General features: G+C 42.1%; 1 protein-coding gene across 2 annotated transcripts in view; it reads right to left on the reverse strand.

Moving 5' to 3' along the window:
• Positions 1-22,188, reverse strand: part of ACVR2A (activin A receptor type 2A) — a 64,769-nt gene extending 42,581 nt beyond the window's left edge. For both annotated transcript variants that reach the window (XM_086465063.1, XM_086465064.1), the window contains exon 1: positions 21,999-22,188. In XM_086465063.1, coding sequence (XP_086321189.1) covers positions 21,999-22,053 — 55 coding nt within the window. In that variant the 5' untranslated portion in view covers positions 22,054-22,188. The remainder of the gene's footprint in view (positions 1-21,998) is intronic.
• Between the last annotated feature and the right edge of the window lie 1,574 nt (positions 22,189-23,762).

Consider the following 23,762-nt stretch of genomic DNA (forward strand, 5'->3'; position numbering starts at 1 on the left):
CCACCACCTATCTTCAGATGTATATCCAACGGGGGGGGGGGGGGGGGGGGGGGGAAACACTGAAAAATTTTAACCTGACTCACTCCCTATGAATTTCACTAACATTTTGAATAATACTTGGCTGTATCCGAAATAAGCAAAATGATATTTTTAAGGCTTTGGAGATACAAAATATTGATTTTCACTACTAGCTGAACATATCCAAATGTGTAACTTTTAGAGTACTCAAAGGGAATACTTACTATCTTTCTACATAAACATCTATACATGCAAAAAACCAGTTGAGATACTTTCTGGCATTCAAGAAAGGAAGATGATAAATGTAATACAACCAGTTTTAATCAAGATCAAAGCTGCAGGAGAATGCAGACAGACAGTCTAGACTGCTTTACTTCTGAAAGCCTAAGCATATAAAGCAACATCTGCAAAGAACATTAATCACATTTAGTCTACAGTCTTATCACCTCCTAAGCAAGCAGAAACAACTTTTACTTAAAAATTGTATGCTTCTGTATGTCAAGTATTTTAAATTCTCTTTAAATTAGATATTTATCACTGATTACAAAACCATTATATTGACTTTGAAATATGCTAAGATAATTTTAAATACATTGCATAGCTCCCCGGATAAAGAATTTGGGAACGTACAGGACAGAAGAAAGTACTGGTAAGGAAACATACCGAACAGCACAGAACTATTTCTGCATTGCTGGTGCAAAATGGGAATTCTCTAAATATTGGACCATTCAGTTGGAGTAGATGATCGCTGTAGGTCCCTGCTGGCTGAAATACTCTGTTCTATTCCAAACATTGAATTAAGCTCCAATTTGCTCTTCTGCATTTAAGACTATAAGTGAGCAGGCAGCAACAAAGTCTAAGATATTTTCTATACACTGTTTTCTTAAAACTGGCTTTGGGAGATGACTTGAGAATCACAGAAGATAGAATAACAGAATGGTTTTGGGTTGGAAAGGACCTTAAAGACCACCCAGTTCCACCCCCCATGCCCTGGGCAGGGACACCTTCCCCCAGACCAGTTTGTTCCCAGCCCCATCCAGCCTGGCCTTGAGCCCTGCCAGGGAGGGGGCAGCCACAGCTTTTCCGGGCAACCACTACCCCTTGTCCCATCAATATAAATTATCAGCTTTTAAATTTATTTTTTTTTTCCTATTCATCTTGCTCCTACATTTTAACAGGAATTAAAAATTGGAGAGTGGTGCATATAAACATACAGGATTTAACACACATCCTTTAATACAAACATAAACTATTGTTTGCATACATTTATTTACCCTGCTTACCTTCTGGTCCACTCTTGCGTATGATTTTGTATACTCACTAACAAACATTTAATCCCTTGCATTAGAGTTTTCCCTTCTGCCAAAATTTTCAACAAGAGCCTGGGAGAGACATACCTCCCCCCAAAAACAGCCCATCACCTTATGAACCTAAGGCAACAGCTGTTGTAAATGTTCACATTTTCAACCCACAGGAGCAAACAACTGCACCTGGTAACTTCTGCATCAAGCTCACGGCTTTTTAAAACCACCTCACATCCCACAGGAAATCTAATGAAATGCAACAGCAGATTCAAAATTTATGAGTCTTATTCAAAATTTCAGTGTTAAATTTCTCTGGACACTGTCTGTAATCTCTCATCAAGATTCACTGAAAATACTGATTTTTAACATTTATACTTTCCAACACCTTTAAGGTCAGAAATCCTTCCCCACACTGCAGGAAACTGCCAGTCTTCATGCTGTTTCTTAAACTAAATCGATTGAGATTTCTTAGCCCCTCAATAACTCAAGATTTGTAGACAAAAAGATTATTCCTGAAGGTCTTTTTTCTGAATCCTTCCCAATTTGTCAACTTCACTTTTCAAGTCGAAGCTTCAAAACAAGACACTTTTCAGCAGTAATCTCACCAGTGCCACAGTAACATTATCTCGCACTAACGCAGTCAGCATTTCATTGAAGTGAACCTGGCAAGCACCTCTGTTTTCTTCTTCTTGCACAGGCAGGAGCAGCAGCACCCTAGAGCTCTGCCGTATTCCCGTAGTCCCACAGTTCATTTTCCTCTGATCTATTTAAAGAATTACTTATCTTTAGTCCTACCGACAACAGGTTTGGGGTGGTTTTTTTTTGTTTTTAACGCTAACTCTAACCTCCTAAAAAATGCAGTTTGACAAAGGGATAGTCTATATACACCTTTTGAGACTCCTACTCCTGTGGAAAACAGAGTGCTCTGCAAAACATCCTAAGATAGTCTGGTTTAAGTTTATCACTTCCTCGAGAAGAGAAGACAGAGTTAGCAGGAGGGTTCTGCAAAGCAGCCAGGGCAGCAGGCTGGTGGCAAAAGACACCAAACAGAAGCAGATTAGACTGGCATATGCAATGAGTGTGCAATAACATACAGCACGGCGTTATTTTCTTATTGAACTGGGCCACCTCGTAGTGCCACACCAAGGCAATCTATTTTCTGGCCAATTCTTCAATTTGCTTATCTGATGTATTCCACCACACTATTACAAGTTAAAAACTATTTAGGTAGAGCAGGAAATTTTAAAGTACTGAAAGATTATGAAGAAGCTCTCTCAGAACTTGGCTATTTATCTTCCAAAAAATGGGATTGGTTTTGGCTGCAAAAGTTTTTACTGTCTTTAATTTTAATTAGGTAAATTTGATAAGAAAACTGAAACGAGACAGACTACTTCTGGGTTGTACCTAGCAAAGAAAATTTAGTTTCTATCATACTGCAGCTATATAAACTTCAATCTTTATTATCTGCTCTCCTCCCCCTCCGCCCATGTCAGAATAAATATATGGCTATGCCACTAATATGTATCCCCAGAAAGCTCAAGAACATTAACCTCTGCAAGCTTCTGAAAAGAAGGAAAACCTCACTCCTTTAGAGTGCAACTGCATGGTGTTCTGTTCATGTAAAGTATTTATCAACTCAAGAATATTTGTTGGCCATTCTACCCAAGAGCCCATCACCGCTACCTAGGAGCCAGCCTAAGTAACTCGTGGATACCTGCTCCCTGGGCCATATCATGCTCAAGGCTGTCACTCTGGCTTCTTCCCCCAGACCTACAGGACCTCTTTGCTACGGGAACTGCTGCTCCCTTCAGCAGATGAGCTTTGCTCTTTGGAAACCCCAGCAGCCTACAGACATCTAACGCGGAGGACAAGCCCCTTCCATCTAAGGAGCACACCATGAAGGAACTACAGCTCACCAGAGGAATCTCACAGACGCACATTTTGTATTGCAAGTTCACCTAGCAAAGCCAGCCTCACTCACAGGTAAGAATTACCATCCTGCTTTTTTTTTGTGGAATAAGGAATTAACCACTTTGCCTAAAAGAAACAATACTGTGGCTATACAAAGACAACTCAGGTTTTGACACTTCTTACCAAGCTGTGAGGGGACAAAAAGAAATCCAGAAGTCCATGAATGAATTAGGGATGTACGCGACGGACGGAAAAAACAACCCCACAAACAAAAGCTTTGAGGTGAAAATAGTGAACTTGCTACTGGAAGTTAATTTGTGTTCTATATTTAGATAACAATTAAGAAAATGACATCTATCGACCTGAAACACAGAAGGCTCTTTAGGATATGATTTTGACCTTATCCTTCTTATTCAAGAACACAGTGAAAGCCAGAACATAAATGTTACCACCACATTAAACAGCCTCTCCATACTTCAACAAAATAACAGTCTTATATTTGATGATTAAAACTCCAGGTTCCATGCAGGGAAGTCTCAAGCAGGGTTCCCTAGACATGTTTTCCACACATTCTCCCTCTGCCCACAGGCAATGGTATCAATCTCTCCTGCCTATCAAAGATAAAGCGACAGAAAGACCAGAGGTATACTGTATTGATTTCTTTCCAAGAGCACCTGCCACACAGGTGACATCTCCAACAACACGCCTAAGAAATTATCAGACACTTTCAGTAAGAGAGGAAAAACAAATTTTTCCAGTTATGCTGCACTAAAGATTACAAAAAGTTATAATTCTGCCTATTAATGTCCTTCTCGAATAAGCACAAATTCACCAGAACTTCCCCATCTGTACCTCAAGCCATGGTACAAGTTACACGGTTGCTTACGGTAACGCCAGTTTCTTACAGAACTCCTTATAAGCAACATTCCACCCACCACACACGGAGGCAGGTAAAGAAGAGGCAAAGAAATACCTCTTCATGGACTCTACCATGGGCTAATACTAAGTAATTACCCTAAGTTCCTGGTTTCACACCATTTTGCAAAGTAAGACTAGCCTGGACTACCCCGTGTCAACTAAGGCTTTGACAAGCTGGCAACTGAACTCCTTGAATATCCACCTCAACAGCTGCACACGGTACAAGGCATGAAGAAACTTTTCAGACCAACAGTGATCTAGGTGAGGTAACCAGAAATCTAGAATTTTTACCCAAAAGTTATAACCCCCTGATTCTTAGGACCAGGGAAAAGTCGTCTACACTTGAGTACTGAGTACAAGTCACAGGCTGCACTATTATACATCAATTAGTTTTGATCTATTTTGCTTAAGCGACATGGATGATAAAGCAGCAGAAGCAGAGGACTCGACACATCAAAGCAACTTAAGAAGAACCCAGGACACTTCGGATTAGCCCATACCATTTCCAACGTCTTCATTGCCACTGTGACTAAAGTCACCCAGAACAAGCAAGTTTAAAGCAAGCAGCATGTTATATTGAATATGCTGACACTGTATGCTTCAAACATGCAGACTGTGAAGAGAATTCAGACATTAACCCTGCCTAGGATCGATAAGACAAGCTCACAGAGGCAGATTAACTACCCAGCACTACCTATGAACCTACCACCACAGGCTTAACCGTTCAGAACCTTCCTTACTTGCACCCTCTGATCCCCTTTCATGCCCTGAAGAACACTCTTTCAGGACTATGCAAAAGGAACAACTACACAATCACCACTACAACAGGAGCCACAACTGAACTTCTCAAAAGCATACGGTAAATGGAAGCAAAGTGAACTTTGCACAAGATTATAACCGCTGAGTGAATCAACTCCCTCCCTTCTGCCACACAATTGCTGGGTCCAGCACAAGGCAGGCTGTGGAAACCTGTCCTAGGGAGGGGAAGGACCACTCCCTTTTCAGTAGTTACACAAGATCAGGTACGAAGTGAAAGGGAAGCTCGAGCGCAAAGAATATTTCTTTAATCTTGCCCTCTCAGAGACATATACATGCAGAAATTCCCAAGTGCAAACACTGAGGCTAGAACTTCTCTCCTGTTTGGAAGAGATGAGAAAACAAACATGTTCAAAGAGTCATTATCTTTCACAGACTGTTGTAAAGTATTTTGGTCTTATTAAGGTGCCAGCTCAGTGTAAGAACAGATGCAGGAAAAAAAAACAACAGGTTTGCCTAATTTTCATCAGAAATATCCTTCGGAGGAGAAAGTTTCAAAAGCATCAGACAACATTAACTGTAAGTTTAACTAAAGGCTTTTGCAAGGAGTGTTCAGCAATAAGGAATTATTTTATCTGAAAGTTCCACCCAGACCAAGTTTAAGCACCTCCGAACAAACTATTCTCCCTGAAATCGTCCATCTGTGAGACCATTTTTTCATTTCCACATGTTCTGAAACAGGGAGTTCTACAGTTTAATTACCCCTCATTAGCAAATGTACTTTTTCTGTTTGAAGTACCTTCATCCATCACTTCACTGGATTTGATGTGAAGCAGCTGGCCAGCAGGCTGAACAGGAAGACGAGACAAGTTATCAGGGTACTCAGCCCCCAAAGCACACCTAAATGCACTTCCATAGTTATTAGACAGAGGCAGTACGTTGGTATAGATTGGGATGGAGAAATTACTGCCAGGTACTTGTAGCCAGGGTTTTGACTTCAGATGCCCAACCTGATTGAAGAGAGAATGATGCTTAAAGGCTGAATCCTCCAGTCTGCTGCCTGGAATTCTTAGGACACTTTTGAAAGAGAACAGCTAAGCAGATTTCGAGTTGTTCACATTTAGTTTAGATTAAGTTCAATATGCGCTCATTTGTAACTTTCTATTCCTAGTTATTAAAAACAATCATCATCCAAAAGAATGCCTTTCTAACAGGAAAATAAAGCCCCTTCAGGTATCAAGGTACTGGACAGAATGATGATGTGTTTCTAGAGCTGTATTTTCTGTAAGATACCCAGCAAACCCCAATCCGAGGCTTACTTTCTCCAGAGAACTTCCGAAGTTGTATTTGGAATATCTCACACAGACAGGGAAGTCATAAACAGAAGTTTAAGGGCTTCTACTGCCAGATGTTGTCTTTGATGGAGCAGTGCTGCTGCTCAGGCACAATCAGGTGTTCCTCTGGTCACAAGCAAGGAATTCAGTCAGCAATGAATTCTCCTGGCAGTCCAGAAGAACACCAAAGCTCCACAATCGGGGAAAAAATAAAACTTGTTATGGGAGAACTCTCATGCTTGCCTGTTCAAGGTGTTTCTTTTGCAGTAGTCAATGAGTATTTAAATAAGCACATTAAAAGCTGTCACGAAGATCGACACCAGAACAGCCTTTTCAAACCAGAAGATTGCTTGCTTTTTGTTTTTGCTTTGGTTTGGGTTTTTTTTTGGGGTGGGGGTGGTGGTTTATGGTTTTTTTTTCCTTTTTCAAGACTATGATTACCTACAGGTAGTCAACACAGCCAACAGATATTTGGTCAATCGGTGGCCAAATAGTACCAGTGACTCAACTTCTCTGTGTAGCACACTTAGGAGTGGTTTATTTTGTCCCACCAGGAGCGGCGAGACTGGTGTTTTAGAGACAATATAGGGAATCCTAGGCTTTCCTGAGCTACCTTATAACAACAGCTTCCCTGAAAAACAGACTGAACAAGAGACTGACACCTACCTTCACCCTGAATACACTTAACAGTAGTGTTCTACAATTAAGGCACATTCAAACCGCCTTTGTTTCTTCTCTTACGTTGTTTATTGAACTATAGTACTATTTATGCAGAGATACCAAGATTGGTAATGCCATGAAGTAGGGTACTCAAGTTCGCTGGACAGTCAGGAGAGAAATATGGGACTCCTAACCATAGAGCAGAGTTGCCCTACGCAAATCTGTAGGGAACCCAGAGCACCAATGGAAGTTCCTGCCCACAGAAGTTATATTTCTAGACTTGATGCCTCCATCCAGCCCACCCTTCCCAGGCTTGAGGCCATCCACTTAGCTTATCAACATTGTTTTTGACGGAATGCACGTACTAGAGAAGAGCTCACTCTCCAGTAGAAGGGAGTTACTGGAAATTCCACATAAAAGCTTTTTGTGTAAAAGCTCAGCAGTTCAGAAGAGGGGGGGCCCAGGCTTCAATTACCTTCTCAGCCTCCCAGCAGTTCAGATTCCACAATGGGCTGAAGATCATCTGACCAGGGAATTTTACAGTCATTCAATTCCATTTGCCTCAGACTCTCTGTGGCTGCGATTCTACGGCAGCCCGCGCCAATCCCACCGGGGCTCTGCCTCCTTGCTTGTACAAACGCGCTGTTCCAACGTGCCAAGCTGGCTGAAGACTAGTCTAACAAAGAGGTAATGCGTTTTCTGCGTGGAATGTTTTGAACTCCCTTGGAGAAGGATACGAAGAGTGTGAGAGCCAGAGGTCTCACTACTAGCGGCTTATCTGTGTCTCTGCTTCCACTGCCGTTACCTCGTCCCTCCTCCAGAACTTCGCAGGCTTCTCCATAAGACACTTCAGTTCCTAAAATTCCAGAAAACTACTCCAGCAGCACTTTCTGGAGACAATAGGGTGAAGATTCTGTCAAGTTGAAGAGAAAGGTGTGCTAGCAAAGGTAAGACAGACAGGAACATTATGATCTCAGGGGAAGAACGAACAGCCTCACTAGGGCGAAGGTGGACAGAACACAAAAACAATGCAGATTTAGGCCTCTGCTTTCTGGTGGCAGTAAGTCACTGCGTTAACCCAGATGCCCTCAGCAGAAGCCATCACCCCAGGGAAGAAAGGGGTTTAAAAATTCTGCTCTGTTTAAGCAGAAAGCAACTTCAACATCACAGTTAATTGGAAGCGGGCAAAGGAACAGGACGCTGGAAATAGCAGCTGGGACCTTGGAACATTAGCTCCTTTCTTCCCTAAAAGGTGGCTGAGCTGGAGAAGACCATGGCTGGGAAGAAATAGAAAGACGACAGGTTTTCACGTAACACCTACAGCGAGATACCTCCATGCTTTTGAAGCCGATCTGGACTTCTAGTCGTGTTTTATTCAGAGTACTGCTACTGGAGACTAATATCTCTCACTTTCACTGCCCATGCTTGGATTTTAACACAGAAGTCCTCCTGTACAGTTTCAGGGAAGGTTAAAGGCAACACAACGTCTGAACAAAGCCTAAGAAAAGCCTGAGGCTTACTTCACGCCAGAGTGTAACAAAAGGCTGACAAGTTTAGGTAGGTGCCCCAAAGAGCTGGTTAGCAGCTGAACTGTAAGCCCCACAATCTCACCCTGACTTGTCAGAGCCACACCTTTTCTTTCAGGAAGCGTGCCCTGCTGTCTGGAAGATTTCCCTGGTTTATGGCTGTCATCAATTCAGTGACTGTTTATAACTGCTCTGCACTCCTGACTGCCCTGGTTCCACCAGCTTGCTCATCTGGCTTGGAGACACTCCTTTTCCTATTGGCAACAACATGACAAGCTCCTGACAAGCAGCCTGGTTCTTATACACTCCCCTGGCAACGGGAGGAGATGCTCACAAGACCGAGTGCTCTCAAACTGGGGAGACGGGGGATTCTGGGCGTAATTGCTACATGGCTGTCTAGCTGAAAGGTAAAGCTCATCTGTAAAAATCACCAGATCAGCTATTTTCTGTAAAGGTGATTATTGACGCGGTCTCTAGTGTTTCGAATTCAGTACACTAAGGCATTATCGAATGAGGTTTGTTATTTTAAGGACCTCTCCTACATTCTTCCCCCATCCGTTCCAGATCCTTGACTGCTGTCTGTTCTATGCTTGGATCAGAATTTTTCCAGAGTTTTTGCGTAAAGTTTTATGCCTATCGGCTCAAAACAAGTTTCTAGGACAACTTCCAGTTAAAGTTTGAGTACCAGAAATTAGACACTACTAAGATTATGTTGCAAATGATCTTTCCAAACTGCTTTCTTAAACTCGGGATGTAACTGGATTTTACAGTCCATTGTTTCAGTCTGAACCTCTTATTTAGTTCCCACCTCACTGTTACCACTGAACCTGGGAAATAGAAGTGAATTTTATCACCTTTGAATCATGTTCCACAGATGCAGGTTCCAGCTCTGACATATGCTCCCCATAAGCAGGGGAACTTGGCCGCCTGCTACCTGTGAAACATCCACAAGTGCAATGGAAGACAGTGCCGCTTAAGTGAATGATGCCAATGAAAAAAAAAACAAAACCACTTTCCACCACTAGATTCCTGCTCGCTCTCATACATCCATACAAAACCCCAGTAGTTCTGTACCAATGAAATGGAGAATGAGCAGAGGTTCTGTCCAGAGCAATGTTACAACAGGCATTGGCCTGCCTTTGTGCCTGAAAATGTTTAACCTAGGGCCCCTGGAGAGTAACGTGAGATCAAGATATTTGAAAAGCAAGGGAAAAGAAAAAATCCTGTGACAACAGGCACACAGAGATCCTCAGAACAACCCTGAAAGAGAAGTAAGTTCTCTTTCCAGACAGAGGTTACGAAAAATGATAATTAATTTTGTCATTTTTCCTTTCTTACCCAATATGTACACAGAACAGCTCTACTCACCAACTCTGATGTGTCATTTTCCCTTGATATTTCATTTCCTAGGTCGAGTCCTGCAGACTCACTGCCAGCCCTTATTCCACCCATCTCTTATCTTACTCCCATCATCTTTTAACCCGGCTCTTGTCCTCATTTGATGCTCCTTGAAGCAAGCTACTCGCTGTTTTTTCAAGTCACTTTTGCTGGTTTAAGAAATTGAATCAGCCCAGCACCATGTCAGACAGCCACCAGGGCTGGTGTATGAGAAGGCTGAACCAACAGTGAAGTGTAACTTCACCGTGAAGTGAGTGTATGGATGGGGAAGAGGATACAGAGAAGAGGAACTCTCAGTCTCCCAGTTCTCCAATCAGTTTTTCTTAAATACCTTACATAAATCGAAGCTGATAGTACTACAAGACATCAACACCGAAAGGACTCTATGTTACATTTTTCATTATGTATAATTTGTAAAGTCTTCTTCACCCTATGTCAAACAGAGAAGCTAGCTTAAAGCTAGAAAGCTAATCTGGAAGTGCCATACGACAGAAATTTCAAGTAACTACATTTAAAAGATGCCTGGGGAAAGGAAAGACTCAACTTCTTGCCATACGTAACTTTCTACCCCAGGGAGAACCAGGGCTTTCTCAAGAGAAGGAAACCCCTCTGGTTTTGATTACAGAAGGACAAGCTGCCCTGAACGGCTGTATTAGGAGATAATGGCTGTCACCTTTAACAGTAGGTGCCACTGAAACAACCCTTTGGGACAAGAGAAGCCCATTAGCTCTTCCTGAAGCTGGCTGAACTACTGGAGGAACACTTAAAAAGCATGCACTTTGTTAGCTTACCTCTGAAATTTCATTTCATTACTGAATCTGTTTCAAAGTTACCTTTTCTGCTCCAATATCCTCAAGCAAGCAAAATTTGACACGTGCTAGACACTCCACTTGTTCGTTATCCTCCACAGTTTATTAGTAACGTTCCAAGAGTTCTTCTCAAAGTCTACAACCTACTGCACGGTGAATGTGTCAGTCCATGCTTGAATAATGGGTTTCTCAAACAAGCACTGAGGCTGCAAACAAGCTGCTCTTAGAAAAACATCAGACCGACTTTGGCGAGACGGAACACAGTGGAGAGGGAACTGAAGCTCCCCCAGACACACTTTGTCAGCACGTAAATACCTCAGAAGTCTATCAAAACCAAATTCAAACACACATTTTTACTCTTGAATATGAAGAGGTGGGAACTTATTTACCTCTTCTCTCACATACTGAAGCCTGCTAGCGCTCAGCTGGTAAGATTTTAACTGCCTGAGTTCATGTGCTATACATTACTTGTTGAAAGAAAACTTTGACCAAGGTGATTGTGCTGAAGTAAAAAAAAAATTCTAATAGGTTTTCTACATTCCTCATCTTCACTTCAAATGAAAGTGCTTCCAACACCAAAATATTTATAATAATGGTGAGAGAAAAACTGCTGGGATTACTAAATTTCAGAAGAAATGTTTTGGCAGAGCAAGGTTCTAGAAAATCGTCAGCTCTCACCAACTAAAAAGTTCACCCCAGTCTTTCAGGCACCATTCTCCTTCCAAAATTTTAAGATAAGGTATTTCACCAAATTATAAAATTTACTCATCATCGATTAGATAAAATCCCAGGATTATTCCATTTCTGTTCTCACACATCACTAGAGTAATATCAACACCATCACTTTTGGTATATATTCCCATCACTCTTTAGACTCAAGATTAAAAAACAAACACACACAAAAACAATCAACACCCAAACAACAAAACCTGAATTTGTTTACGGCTGAATCCTCATGACAGGTCATTAGAAGATGGCTCTCCTTAGCATATGTCATCGATAATTCTCCTTCCAATCATACTTCTCCCTAATTTGAACAGCTGGATTACTGATGGGCTTTTTGCAAATTATCTACTATACAGCCTCTGTGTAGGTATCCTCCAAAAGCACGTAGTCAATATATTAAGAGATGTTAGAAAGGAACGAAGTTTCTGCCTTCACACAGTCTGACGAGACACAACAGGGTAAGGGACAGGAGAAAATTTCTCCCTTCCTCAAATAAAACCTCCAGAGCACCTGTCGCCATAGATTCAAACGGCACTCAAATGTATTTTCTGAAACATTCCAACGATCTTATTAAAAAAAATTGTAAAATTTGTTTTACAAAGTCATACGTCACAGAAATAATCACACATCATTTGGCAGAGGCAGACGGGGGATTTAAGTTCAACTTGTCCAAAGTACAGTTCTCATTTAGAGGGGACAAAAGCCAAGGGAAATGAATTTTGCTTTATTTGCCACCCATCAGAATGTTTTCAAGCCACTGGAAAAGTACAGCTGCACAATGGAGCATCCAGATTCTTCGTGAGGGATCCACTCCACTTCCACTGGAATGAAAACTGGGACCTGAGCGCTCTTGGCTTCTTGGAAAGCCTCTGACCTAATAGGATGCGAATCAGTATTTTTTCAAGTGAACAGAAACAGAAGACTTTCACCAAACAGTCAAGTGATGGGGGGGGTTTTCATAGATGGTTTTCCAAAGTGTTGGTAAGTCACTCCTCGCTGCTGCGCTGGGGCTGTTATTTTATTTAGGGAGGGGGGAATCTCTTTGGGGGCAGGAATGGGAGCAAAACCATCTTGTGCTTTTAAATAACCTTCTCACCAATTCATGGGTCCTGTATCTTGCTCTTAGTACACACACGGCACATATGAACTAATTAAGATCTCACTATTCATTTATATTAGTCTAAGTGGGCAAGGTTAGACTAGGCTTAATGTGTTGGGGTCTGTCCCCTGCCAGTGCGTGCCACAAGATTAAGTTAAACAAAATGTAATCAAACCATAACATTTTTAAAAGCCATTTAAGACAACCTGTTCGACAGGCATTGTGTTAAATTTAATGAAACACAATTATCCCTAAGGCTATCTTGCAAAACAGACCCTTTTCAAAATTAGAGATCAGACAATCAAAAGGAAAATATTTAACCAGTGGTATTCTCTATGCTACTTTTAAAGCAGCTTTATAAACAAATGATGAAAAATAGACAAACTAATTTTTTTGATAAAGAGTACAGTAATTCACACAATTTATGCTATTTAAAATTTTTGCAACTTTCACAGCCTAAATGTTTTTCAATCCTGAAACGTGGAAATACTTAAAGAAAACTCTCCCATCACATAATTGCTATGAGCTAAAGAGAACTATCTGTACCCTCTACTGACAAACACTACCGAAAATTTCTAAAATTAACAGTTACTTGCTGCAAAGTTTAATTTTGTCTCATGCACTTAACACTGAACAACAAAATTAAACCACTTCCCTGTTTATGCGGATCTTCCCCAAAATTCCTTGAAGGAAACAGTTTGTCATGTCAGAAGGCTTGATAAAATGATTGGTTATATTTAAAAATAGCTTTTAAAAACAGATTAAATTTCAAGTTACATGTTGATATGAAATCCAAGTATTCAAAATACAGCCCAGAGAATAAAGATCACTACGATCGTTTAGCCAGTATTTAAAGACTAGAGATTAGCGTTATCTCGATGAGATAAGAACTCTGAACCTGAAAAAAAAATAAGGTCATGCTATTACAGCTTCAGTTACGAAAACCCCTGCGAATCACAAGTTTGTAAGCCACCAAAAGGAAGGAAGCTGCCGAAACGGAGTTAAAAATCAGTGACACAAGCAGAGTCCCCCCAAGGCCCACCCTCGACCCACCTTGTTTCATACCTTTATCGATGGCTGGAGGAGGTGGCACAAGGCACCTCCTTGAGCTGGCAGTGCCAGAGGGTGGGGTGCTCACGGCAGGGATGCCACTCAGGAAGACCTCGACAGACTAGAGGGGTGGGCCAACAGGAACCTCATGAAATTCAACAAGGACCAACGTGACGCCCCGAGCCTTGCGACACGGCACCCTCTGCATCACTGCAAGCGGCGACTGCCAGACTAGGCAGCAGCTCTGCTGGAAAGAGCCTGGAGGCTTGGTGGACAAGACACTGCTGGAGAAGATAGTCTGATGACCCAAAGGAATCTACGCTGCTATGATTTTAAAGAGTAATTTCAAATAGGAAACTGTTGTTTCTATTCAGAGCCATTACTATGAAGTGACATTAAAAACCACGAAGACTGCAAGATTACAGCAGCCACCAACTGCACTGCTCCTGCATCTAAACTTTCAATGCTCATCTAAACCAGAAACAATCTGTAAACGTGGAAGCAAGCATTTTTTCTTGAAATCATGGATCTATACTGCAGATCACAACAGGTCCAGGGACTGTTCACTGGCCCTTAGGCTACTTGTCATAGACTGAGCACGTCCATTCCACATAGCACTTGACCACAGACCTCCTCCTCATGGCTCCACGTGACGTACTTCTGGTCCCAAAGCAGGTTAAGGGTTGGTTTATTGGGGCTTTTGTTTGTTTTTTTTTTTTTTTTTTTTTTTTTTAAGTGGGATGTTTTGAACATTCAAACTAATGCAAAACTCAATGTAAATCATGATAATGTTTTCTCAGCACACCCATGGTATATGCTCCACGCTCTCCGACACGAGGAGGGCACGCTGAAGTGCTGGAGCTGCAGGAATTCTGGTACAGTCTTGACTGCGCTGCCTCCTGGCACTGGCCCCCTGCCCGAACTAGCCCTCCAACTACGCTTGCACGTCATCTCATTAGACCCCAGTTGGCACAAGCTAAAACAGTACCGGGACCGCACCAGTAGTCAAGCAGCATGTGCGGTCACTCTGCAGGCTCATTCCACCAAGCAGTTTAGAAACAGTCAAAAGAGACAAGAAACACACAATCTCTAAAACATTCTTCAGATCTACAGTCAAGCATATATATAAAAAAAAAAAAACACTGAGTTGCTTTACCCCTTTCTGTTTTTTCCAGAGTAAAAACTGCATGTCAGCTTAGTCTCAGAAAAAGTTTGCTATCTTTCAGCAAACACAGCAACAATATCCTAAACGTTTTTGACCACGTTCTCCCTTCTCCATTTCTAAAAAAGATGGATGTACCATCCAACTTCAATGTCGATCTGTCACAAGAAGCTCTGCAACTTTAGTTATATAAACTAACTCTCTTCTGGTGAAATGACAGTACACTGAACGCATTCCATTTAGAAATGGAAGATGAAGAGTTAAAGCTATAGAAAAGCAACAAAATTCTGAGCAATATGAATTCTTACACAGACACTTTCTGAAAACAAAACCTTTAGGTGAAATCAGACATCTCAAGTAACCTTTCAGGTATTAGCTTTAAGCTGTGTCAACGTTAAGAATTAAAACAGTAAAACCAAACTGATTTGCTGCCATCATTACAGAGACAGTGGAATCTTCCCAACTGTGAGGACAGCCTCACTGAGGTGCACGACAAAACTAGATGAAACGGCAATACCCACCGTTTGAAAAAGCGAAGTACCATGTTCATTTCCTCATTTTCAGCTTAGTTGATGACTATCTCAAAGTTCAGTAAACAACAGAATTTGAGAAATATTCTTGGTTTTCAGTTTAGCTAAGTTCTAGCATCCATAAAAGTTGATACTTTGATACCTTGCCTTTCAGTCAGTTCAATCCACTAACTAATGTTTCCTTTACGTAATTAAAGAGTCATAAAAGTAAAAAAGTGTATTTTGGCATTTCTTACACGCCCATCACAGTCAACAGTATATAGGGGTTTGCTTTTCATCACAGTCTGGTTTCAGCATTTTGAACTGTACTACCACCTAATTACAGCTTCATAAAAATCCTTAAAAACAGAAATAATACCTTAACAAAATAAGCCATCTCAAAAGGTGGTATCTAACCATTCAAATTACTTCAACAACACATATCCTTCTTGCCAACTAAGCACAACGTCACATGAAGACCAAGTCAATGTAGTTGAATGGTCAGTAACAAGCCTTCTCAGTGAGTAACTCAAGATCAACACTGAAATTAATTACAATTTTGGACTGACTCTGCATCCTGATTGAAATCGTTTATCCTGCACCAATGTAACCAGAAATATCAGCAGAAGACAAGAAAACCAGACCTTTAACAAGGCAAGCTCTTAAAATTCCGCAATACTCAATTGACCCTCAAAAAAATCACTGAAACATTGCGTTGGCAATACACACAAGCGTTCTTGTTCTTCCACTGCGACGCTGCAGTCCCCAAGATTTTAGGTGATGCAGCCGTTGCTGGGACCTTTGCCGGCATCAATACAATTGCAAGTAAGTCACTAGCTCGTTCTCTCCGTAACGAAGTTCCTGCCTAAAGCAAGAGCAGCACAGTTCATTAGGAGGACCATCACAAAGAAAGTTCCAGAGACAGAGAGGTAAAGGCTACCATCAGCCTCATCCTTCTTTGAGTCTGCAAATGGGATTAATTTGGGAGAATCATGGAACACAAGTTAAGAAAGGAAAGATAAGAAGAGAAGGTACACTGTTGCACTGAACTATCTGAAGTAATTCATTTTTTTGTGACGGTAACCAAGAAGCACTTCACGCCTGCAACACCCAGCCTCAGTAGATCCCGTCCTAACACCACCACTCGTGCTACCTCCAGCTGCTTCTGGCTGCAGGAACAGGTATAGTCTTCCCACAAATCCCTCCCTCAGTTCCAAGTGTTTTTCAAATACCTTCAGCCACATAACCAAAGATTTATGCTTCCAGTTAGGAAGTGAATTGTCTATTTTTCTTTCTAGCCAGACTGCTTGCTTCCAGTTACAGCTTCAACTAGGAAATTTTCAGAAAACCCATGAACGTTGACCTTTCTGATCAAGGCTTACATTACTGTGAAACTATTACAATAATTACTGCAGTGGAGAAACTCTTCTCTGCTCTCTTTCCACCAAGAACTGAATTATTTGCTGTATCTAATGTACGTTTGAGATTCTTAGCCACAAAGATAGGCAATGTAAACAATATGGCAGTAAATATTCATTTTCTGTGGGATTAAGCCTAAATACGCTTTGCTGTTTGGCACCATAGTCACAAACTGTTTCTAAGTAAAAAAAAAAAAAAACCTCCACCACCACACAGACAGTATAGGGGAGAGAAGATAAGAGATGCCACATAAAGTTACTGGCATCCAGTAACACTTCAATTTCCATATGGGAATAACAGGAAATAAGATGTGCTGAATTTTAAGCACCAAGGCAACAAAAACACATTAAGATTTCATCACACAAGAACTTGGCTGTAAAATTCGTAATTTTCTTGATCTTTTTAAAGAGTTCTCATTTTCAGGAACATCAGATAACTAACAGACCATGTATTCTACCAACCAGCTAAAGTAGACATTTGCATTAATCTGTTTTCTGTTAATTAAGTGGTGAAAATGCATCTCCCCCTCACCAAGAAATCGCTTCCTAAATCAGATTCCTTGTCAACCTGTATCTTTTTACAGCCCATGTTATAAGGATTATTCTCCAGATGATTTCCCAAGAATAAGCACCCAGGACTTGCTGTCTCTTGGCTCCGAATCACACAGGTCTCCAAAAGACAACCTTTGCGTATTGTCCACCACATCTGCCTGTGAATAAAGACAACTAGTAATGATTTGGAATAGACCAGAATTCCAGTTGCAAAGAGAAATAAGCTATGGGAGCTGAAATCCAAGCTTTTTCAAAACTAGAAAAGGTCGGAAGAGAAGGCAGAATCAGAAGGAATGAAAGACATTGGAGTTACTGTTATTTCCCCCCCTACCAAAAACTAATGATACGACAAAAATAAACCTCTATAGTTAAACAGAAGAAGAAAAGAAAGTATTGGTCTATCCTCGTTTGCAAACCATCCAACTCCATCACCTAAGGAATGTCATCCCCAAACTCCAGAAAAGCTGGCGGAAAAAAGAAATGGCATTCAGATACTCTCCATTAAAACCATTATTTGTTATAGCAGTAATCACCGTCTTGCACCCCGTAAAGCAGACAACAGCTTTCCCCTCACACAGAACGCCTCCTCCCGCCAACTTACGTAGCATCCAGCATTCCAAGACAAACTTACTTCAGCTTTTTCTATGAGAAAAGACTTGTGTCTGAAGGGTAGATATGCAAATAAACCCCTGACAGCAGCAGCTCTCTGGAAACAATCGTCAAGCAGAGTCCTACTAGAACCACGCTTACGTGCCCTAATATCGCCTTAGCACAACGTACAGCTCTTTTTTTCTAACCCAGGAGATTTGGAGTTTGCAACTGTTGTTATTAAGAGATTACACAGAAATAGTAACAGAATTTTGATCTGTCAAAGTTATAACGTCAACCTACAGCCATGAATACGTAAGTGTATCTTGAAAACAGTATTAAGTAGGTTTACAAGTCCTGCTCTGAACAGCAACATCAAGAGCCCAGCGCTGCCCAATGATAACACACTTAATACAAAAAAAAAAAGCTTACACTCATAAAAAAGGAATCTTGGGCGGGATTTGACTTCAAGAACAGTACTGTGTCTGAAGTGTTTTATTGCTCTGCCTGTGCAATAAAGCGATTAGACTTCAACCACAATCACGGGCAGCTTGCAGAGAACATACCAGCAGCAACAATTTCACAAACAATACTCCTAAAACTTCGGCAGGGTTTTCAAGTGCTACCAAATTAATAATGAAAGGGCAGTCCGAAAAATGTTACGCTACTAAAATGAAAGAAAAAAAAGTCTCACCTCCCACCCCTCAATTCCCTCAGAACACCTAAACATTCAGCTCCTGAAGCCACAGCAGGATCTTGGGCTTTACAGTTCTATCTGGAATTTTTTTGGGGGGTGGGGAGGGAAATTAAAAAAAAAAAATCATTTTCCCTGATAGTAATTGGTATGAGACAGGCAAAGAATAAATTAAAAATCAAAGAATAAAATGTTCCCCAGGCAGTGAAAGTGCTACTTCAACTACAAAGGTATCTTTGACATGCCATTTCCTTTAGCAAAATGACTCAAGACCTCCTGAGTGGCTTGAGAACGATCTAGCACAATGAAAAAAAGGGAGGACCAAGACTTTTCTGAGGAGTTTCCTTCTGCTCAGGTGATTTTTAGCATGAATTTAGCTTAAGTGAATTTAACCAATACAGGTCTTGTCTCCTGCAAGAGATTTAAGAGCTGCAGAACTACTTTGATGATGGACCACCCAGGTACCCAAGGCAGAGCAGGTAGCTCAGAAGAGAAGAAATGACGGTTTGGGAGACACAGGGTGTAAGAGTAACAAAAGGAACCACGAGGCGTTAAAAACCCATAGCGCCCACAACAGATTTTGGTTAAAGCCAATCCACGACTTCAACACCTCCCACATTTTCAGCTGCATAGGGTATATATTCTGAAACATCAGAGGCAATTATGAAAGTGTACGTTCACTGTTCCTGAAATTTCATAAAGTCTAACTCAGCAATCACAAAAACTGGAAGACACAGAAACACACTTCCTTGGGGGAAGGGAGAACATAGATCATATCTAAAGAGAAGCGTCCTTTGATGAACAAGCTACATTACTAACTATTTCTCTTTTCTAAGCTCACCTACAGTCTTGCCTCACCTACAGGAGATGAAGCGTATTCAATTGTTCACAAGCGTTTTATTATTACTTCAGGATATTCTTTATTAAATAAAAAAATACACACAGGTTTATATAAAATGTGTATCAGAGGGCACATGGAGAACCTTGACCCGGGCCCATTGTTTTTATGTTTAGTTAATGCGCATTCATCTCCTCCTCCTGAATTAGTACAAATGGGTGCAAACCTACACCCACTTTTCTCCAAGCATCTACAAATATTTTAAAGCCTAATAACATAACACAGATGCTCTTATTCAAATATCTTAATCAGAACTGGGAAATATTTTCACTCCCTTAGCAAAGATTATTAGATTCCCTGGAAATGCCTATCTGTTTGAAGTACATTTACAGGAATTCATACAGCAGTTCACAGATAATAAAATAAAATGCCTTCGACCTAAAGACCAGTTCCACACCCACCACACAGAAAAAAAAACACTCCACAACATTTTCACCTATTTAAAGAACATCAGTATTAATTGGCTATGTAAACAACGTCAGAAAACAGTTGCATATAAAAATAAATTAAACACAGAAAACCAACACCCCCATGCCCAAACACACACACACTCAAGAGTAGCGAAGACAAACCAGGTATCTTTACACCTCAACTCTAGGATTTCTTCAGCCATTGCCAATATTCTTAAACATACAGCTTGGGCAGACTTTTTTTCAGACTGAAGACCGGAAAAGAAACTTCTTCTGACAATGATGTTAGAATCAATTGATCACGGATGATTTTAAACCGAAACAAGCCACAGTTAAGAGAACACTGCTTATAAAAATACCTGTACTTCGTGCAAGAATCTGACATTTTGATCATAAAAAACCCAAAAGCTTGCTGTTGAATTTATTTCTTTTTAGACCTACACCAGGACTGCAGATACTCTAAAACTTTCATGAGTAGAAAATAGTTTAATAATTGTTAAATACCGGAACACTCCATGTGGAACACTGGAATAACCACCAAAACAACGTCATTAACCTAAGAAGCGGTCGGAATTGCAGCCAGTTTCCTGCTCATTTAGCAAAAATTAATTCCACCTTCACAGGCCAGAGAAACATTCGTTTTACCTTACCAAGAGCAACCTGAGCAAGAAATGCTAAAAGACAAGACAGCTTTTGTTACTTCACCGTTCTTTTTAATACGGTGGGCAGGTAACGTCAGCAAGATCCCTGTTCTGTGCTCTAGGCAAAAAAGACCTCAAGTGAGAGACAGGCATGAAGAGCAAGTGGCACCAAGTCTTCCCGAAACTGTCGGGGGGGAGAGTTTCCCTACAGAAAACACTACTGAATTACAGGAATGTTGCTCGAGTAACTTATAAGGTATTTAGTAAAGACAAAAGACGCATCTTCTAGTGCAAGATAAAACTGTCAGAAAAAAAACCATGTTTTAAGAGCGGAATAAATGGTATACCTTAATAAAAAAACCCCAAACCTCTGTCTGTCCCTAACCTGCTCTGTTATTTATCTGGTTAAACCAGAAAGGACTTCTTTGGTTTATTTCTGGCAGCCCTCGCCATTTCACAGCACATTTAGCACACACGGAATTGATCGATACCACTACAGACATAAGACTAGACTATCCATTTACTAACCACAAGAAAAAGTCCTGTTCAGCAAAATCCTGTACATCATAACACTGAAATTTTAAAAGGCACGGTTATAGGGATCTCATTACTGCCTTACACCGGTGACACCGAAAAGCGGAGCACTTGCCTGCCAGCTTTCAGAGCGATAAACAAGTCCACCTTTGCACACCCCGCAAGGAAGCTAAAAAGCGCATCTAAACCTACACAGAGGGCTGTGTGCCCATCCAGAGTAAGCAGTGCCAGGCTTGCCCTGAAAACCACCATAAACCCACTGCACAGCTCAGAATAGGTGTTTTTGTGAAACTCGGGGAGCTTCCAGCAGAGATGTACCAACAGTTCCCCCAACCACTGGTTGCTACCAGACCAATTTTCCTCCTCAAGTAGCGTGTGAAGTCTTCACACCCCGCTGGCTTCCCAGGGCTCGAGCTGGCGTTTGAAACTGAATTTCTGATGTTTTAAAGAGAAAAGTTGCAGCTTTTTTTTTTTCTTGCACTACAAGGCAGCGACGACTCGAGCAGCAAACCAGAAAGCGCTACAAATTATTCTTTAGAAACTGCAAGTCTGCCTTTTCAGCCTAATTCTGTGCGTACGTGCACACCCCCTTCGCTATCACTAAAGAACGAGCTAATGCTTTCAGAGCAGTACCTATGCCAAACTAATGAAGCATTAATGAAGGTTGCCATTCAGCAGTGATCGGTCCAGAATAAAAGATCTAATTGAAGTTAAGAGTACTTCAGCTGGGTTATTTAAAAAAATAAACCGACCAGGAAACACCAATAACTGCATCGCCAGAGCAGGGTACGTGACACTAGGTGGTTGTGTGTCCACATTTGTTCTGCACAGTTGATCTGAAATCCAAGGGCTGCACGCGTCCCATGGGCTCACGTTACACATTTTTAAGAATAACAACGAAAACAGCTTCTGCCTTTACGGCCACTGCCATCCCCAAGGATGTCATCTGAAAAAAAAAAAAGATTCCTCCTCAAAAGGAAGACTTCTCCTCGTTCACGCTAATCGACAAAGTTCCCTCAAGCTTTCAAGTGCTGACCCCAAAGCCTTACGTTTAAAGCGACAAAACCAAGAACATTCGCTTACCTGAAGAACAAGAGATAAGAAAAACAGCGAACGCCAACTTAGTAGCAGCTCCCATTTTCCAATGCTGTTAAAACATTTAAGTGACTTTTAAGTATCCAGTTTCCTGGGTCCTGCAAGCTGGAAAACCTCCCTTCTTGCTGAACCGGTATAAAGCAATCTATAGCAACATTTCTGCAGCAGATAATGTTCACAAAACAGTAAAATCAGATTTCTTTAGACACTGACGATCTCCCTCCGGCTCTTTCTAGCGAGAATCCGGGTTGAGGGATGGATATATTTGGAACCGTGTTTCAAAACACACGTGTCATTTGGCTTCTGTACAAACGGTGGCAAAATTTAATTCATAAAAGTATGCTACGAATCCACTTTAAAAAAAAAAAAAAAAAGAGTCAACAACTAAGCTGCTGGACACGACGAAGTCTCTGAGCACACTCCAACTCTTTTCCACATCAGGCTCCGTGAAGCATCCTTCGTGGGTGCCGAGTGTCGGGGAGTCCTCCCGAAATGGGTAAACACGGTGTTTTCGTCCTGGCTCCCCTTATACGACATGTAGTGTTTGGGTGAAAAGTAGCTCCATTTCGGCTTCAAACCTCAAAAGCCTCCGCGTGAAGGGAGGAAGTTTTGTCAGTTTCTTGATGAAAACTACCTTAAAAAAAAAAAGCTACACGTGGGTTAACACTTCGGTTTTCTTTAATAATGCTGCGGGATTTCGCTTAAGCCAGCGGAGGAAAAGGGGAGAAACAACAGTCTGGTAACAAACCCACCTTCGGGCTTCCCGAAAAGTGGCAAAATCTCTAGTCCTTCGCCAGCCAGCGAGAGCCGCACATCGCCTCTCCTCTCCCCCGTCTCCGCGGTCCTTCTCCCGGGCCGTGCACCACCGGCACTCCCGAAATCCGAGCAAGATTTCAAATTCTTCTAAGAGATTTCCATCCCCTCCCCCCCCAAGAGGCTATATTTGGTATTTAAACACAGAAGAGTGACTGGGGGGGGGGGGGGGGGGGGGGGGAAGAAAAAAAAAATGCAGTATCCAGCCGCTGGGGAGGAGGGTGATATATTCTTTGTGGCAAATCCTTCCTTCCTTGACTGCCGCGCTTCCAGGAGAATTCAGCTGCTCGGGAAAGCAGGAGGCGAGCGAGGCTGCGGGCACAGCGGAGGATGGAGCGGCCCCCTCGGTGCCGGCTCGACGGGCGGCGGGTTTCTTCCTCCCGCGAAGGCGGCTCGGGTGACTCTTCGGCTCGATGCGCACCCCAACTCCTCACGGACACCCTTCTCTCTCGCCGTGCAAACGGAGACCCGAGGCAGCCGTGTCCGCCACCCCCCCCACCCACCCCCCCCCCGCCGCCGCCGCCACCACTCAATCCAGTTCTTGCCTTTTTTCTCTCTCTTTTTTTTTTTTTTCCTCTTTCTTTTTTTCCTTTGAGGAGAAAGGAATAAGAAATAGCAGGGGTGGGAAGGAAAAGCCTGCCGGACTCCCGCTGCCTTTTCCCCGTGCCTCCCACACAGCGCACCAGGCGAGCCCCGGCCGGAGGGCGGAGGGGGGAGGACTCCCCTCGTCCCCCTCTCCCCTAACTCTGACCCCGGCTCACTCCCGGCTCCGTGGAAGCCGCTGCCGAACGCAACTCTCTCGTCTCCCCGGCGGCGGAGGCAGCGCGGCTGAAACCAACTTTGTCCCTCCAGGAGTGCAGTTTAGGGGTTGGCGAGGAGAAAAGGCCGAGCCCGGGGATTCTCTCTGGGCGGCGGCGGCGGTAGGAGCCGTCTCTAGAG

This window comes from Leptosomus discolor, chromosome 5 (assembly GCF_034619465.1).
Source record: "Leptosomus discolor isolate bLepDis1 chromosome 5, bLepDis1.hap2, whole genome shotgun sequence".
Lineage (NCBI taxonomy): Eukaryota > Metazoa > Chordata > Aves > Leptosomiformes > Leptosomidae > Leptosomus > Leptosomus discolor.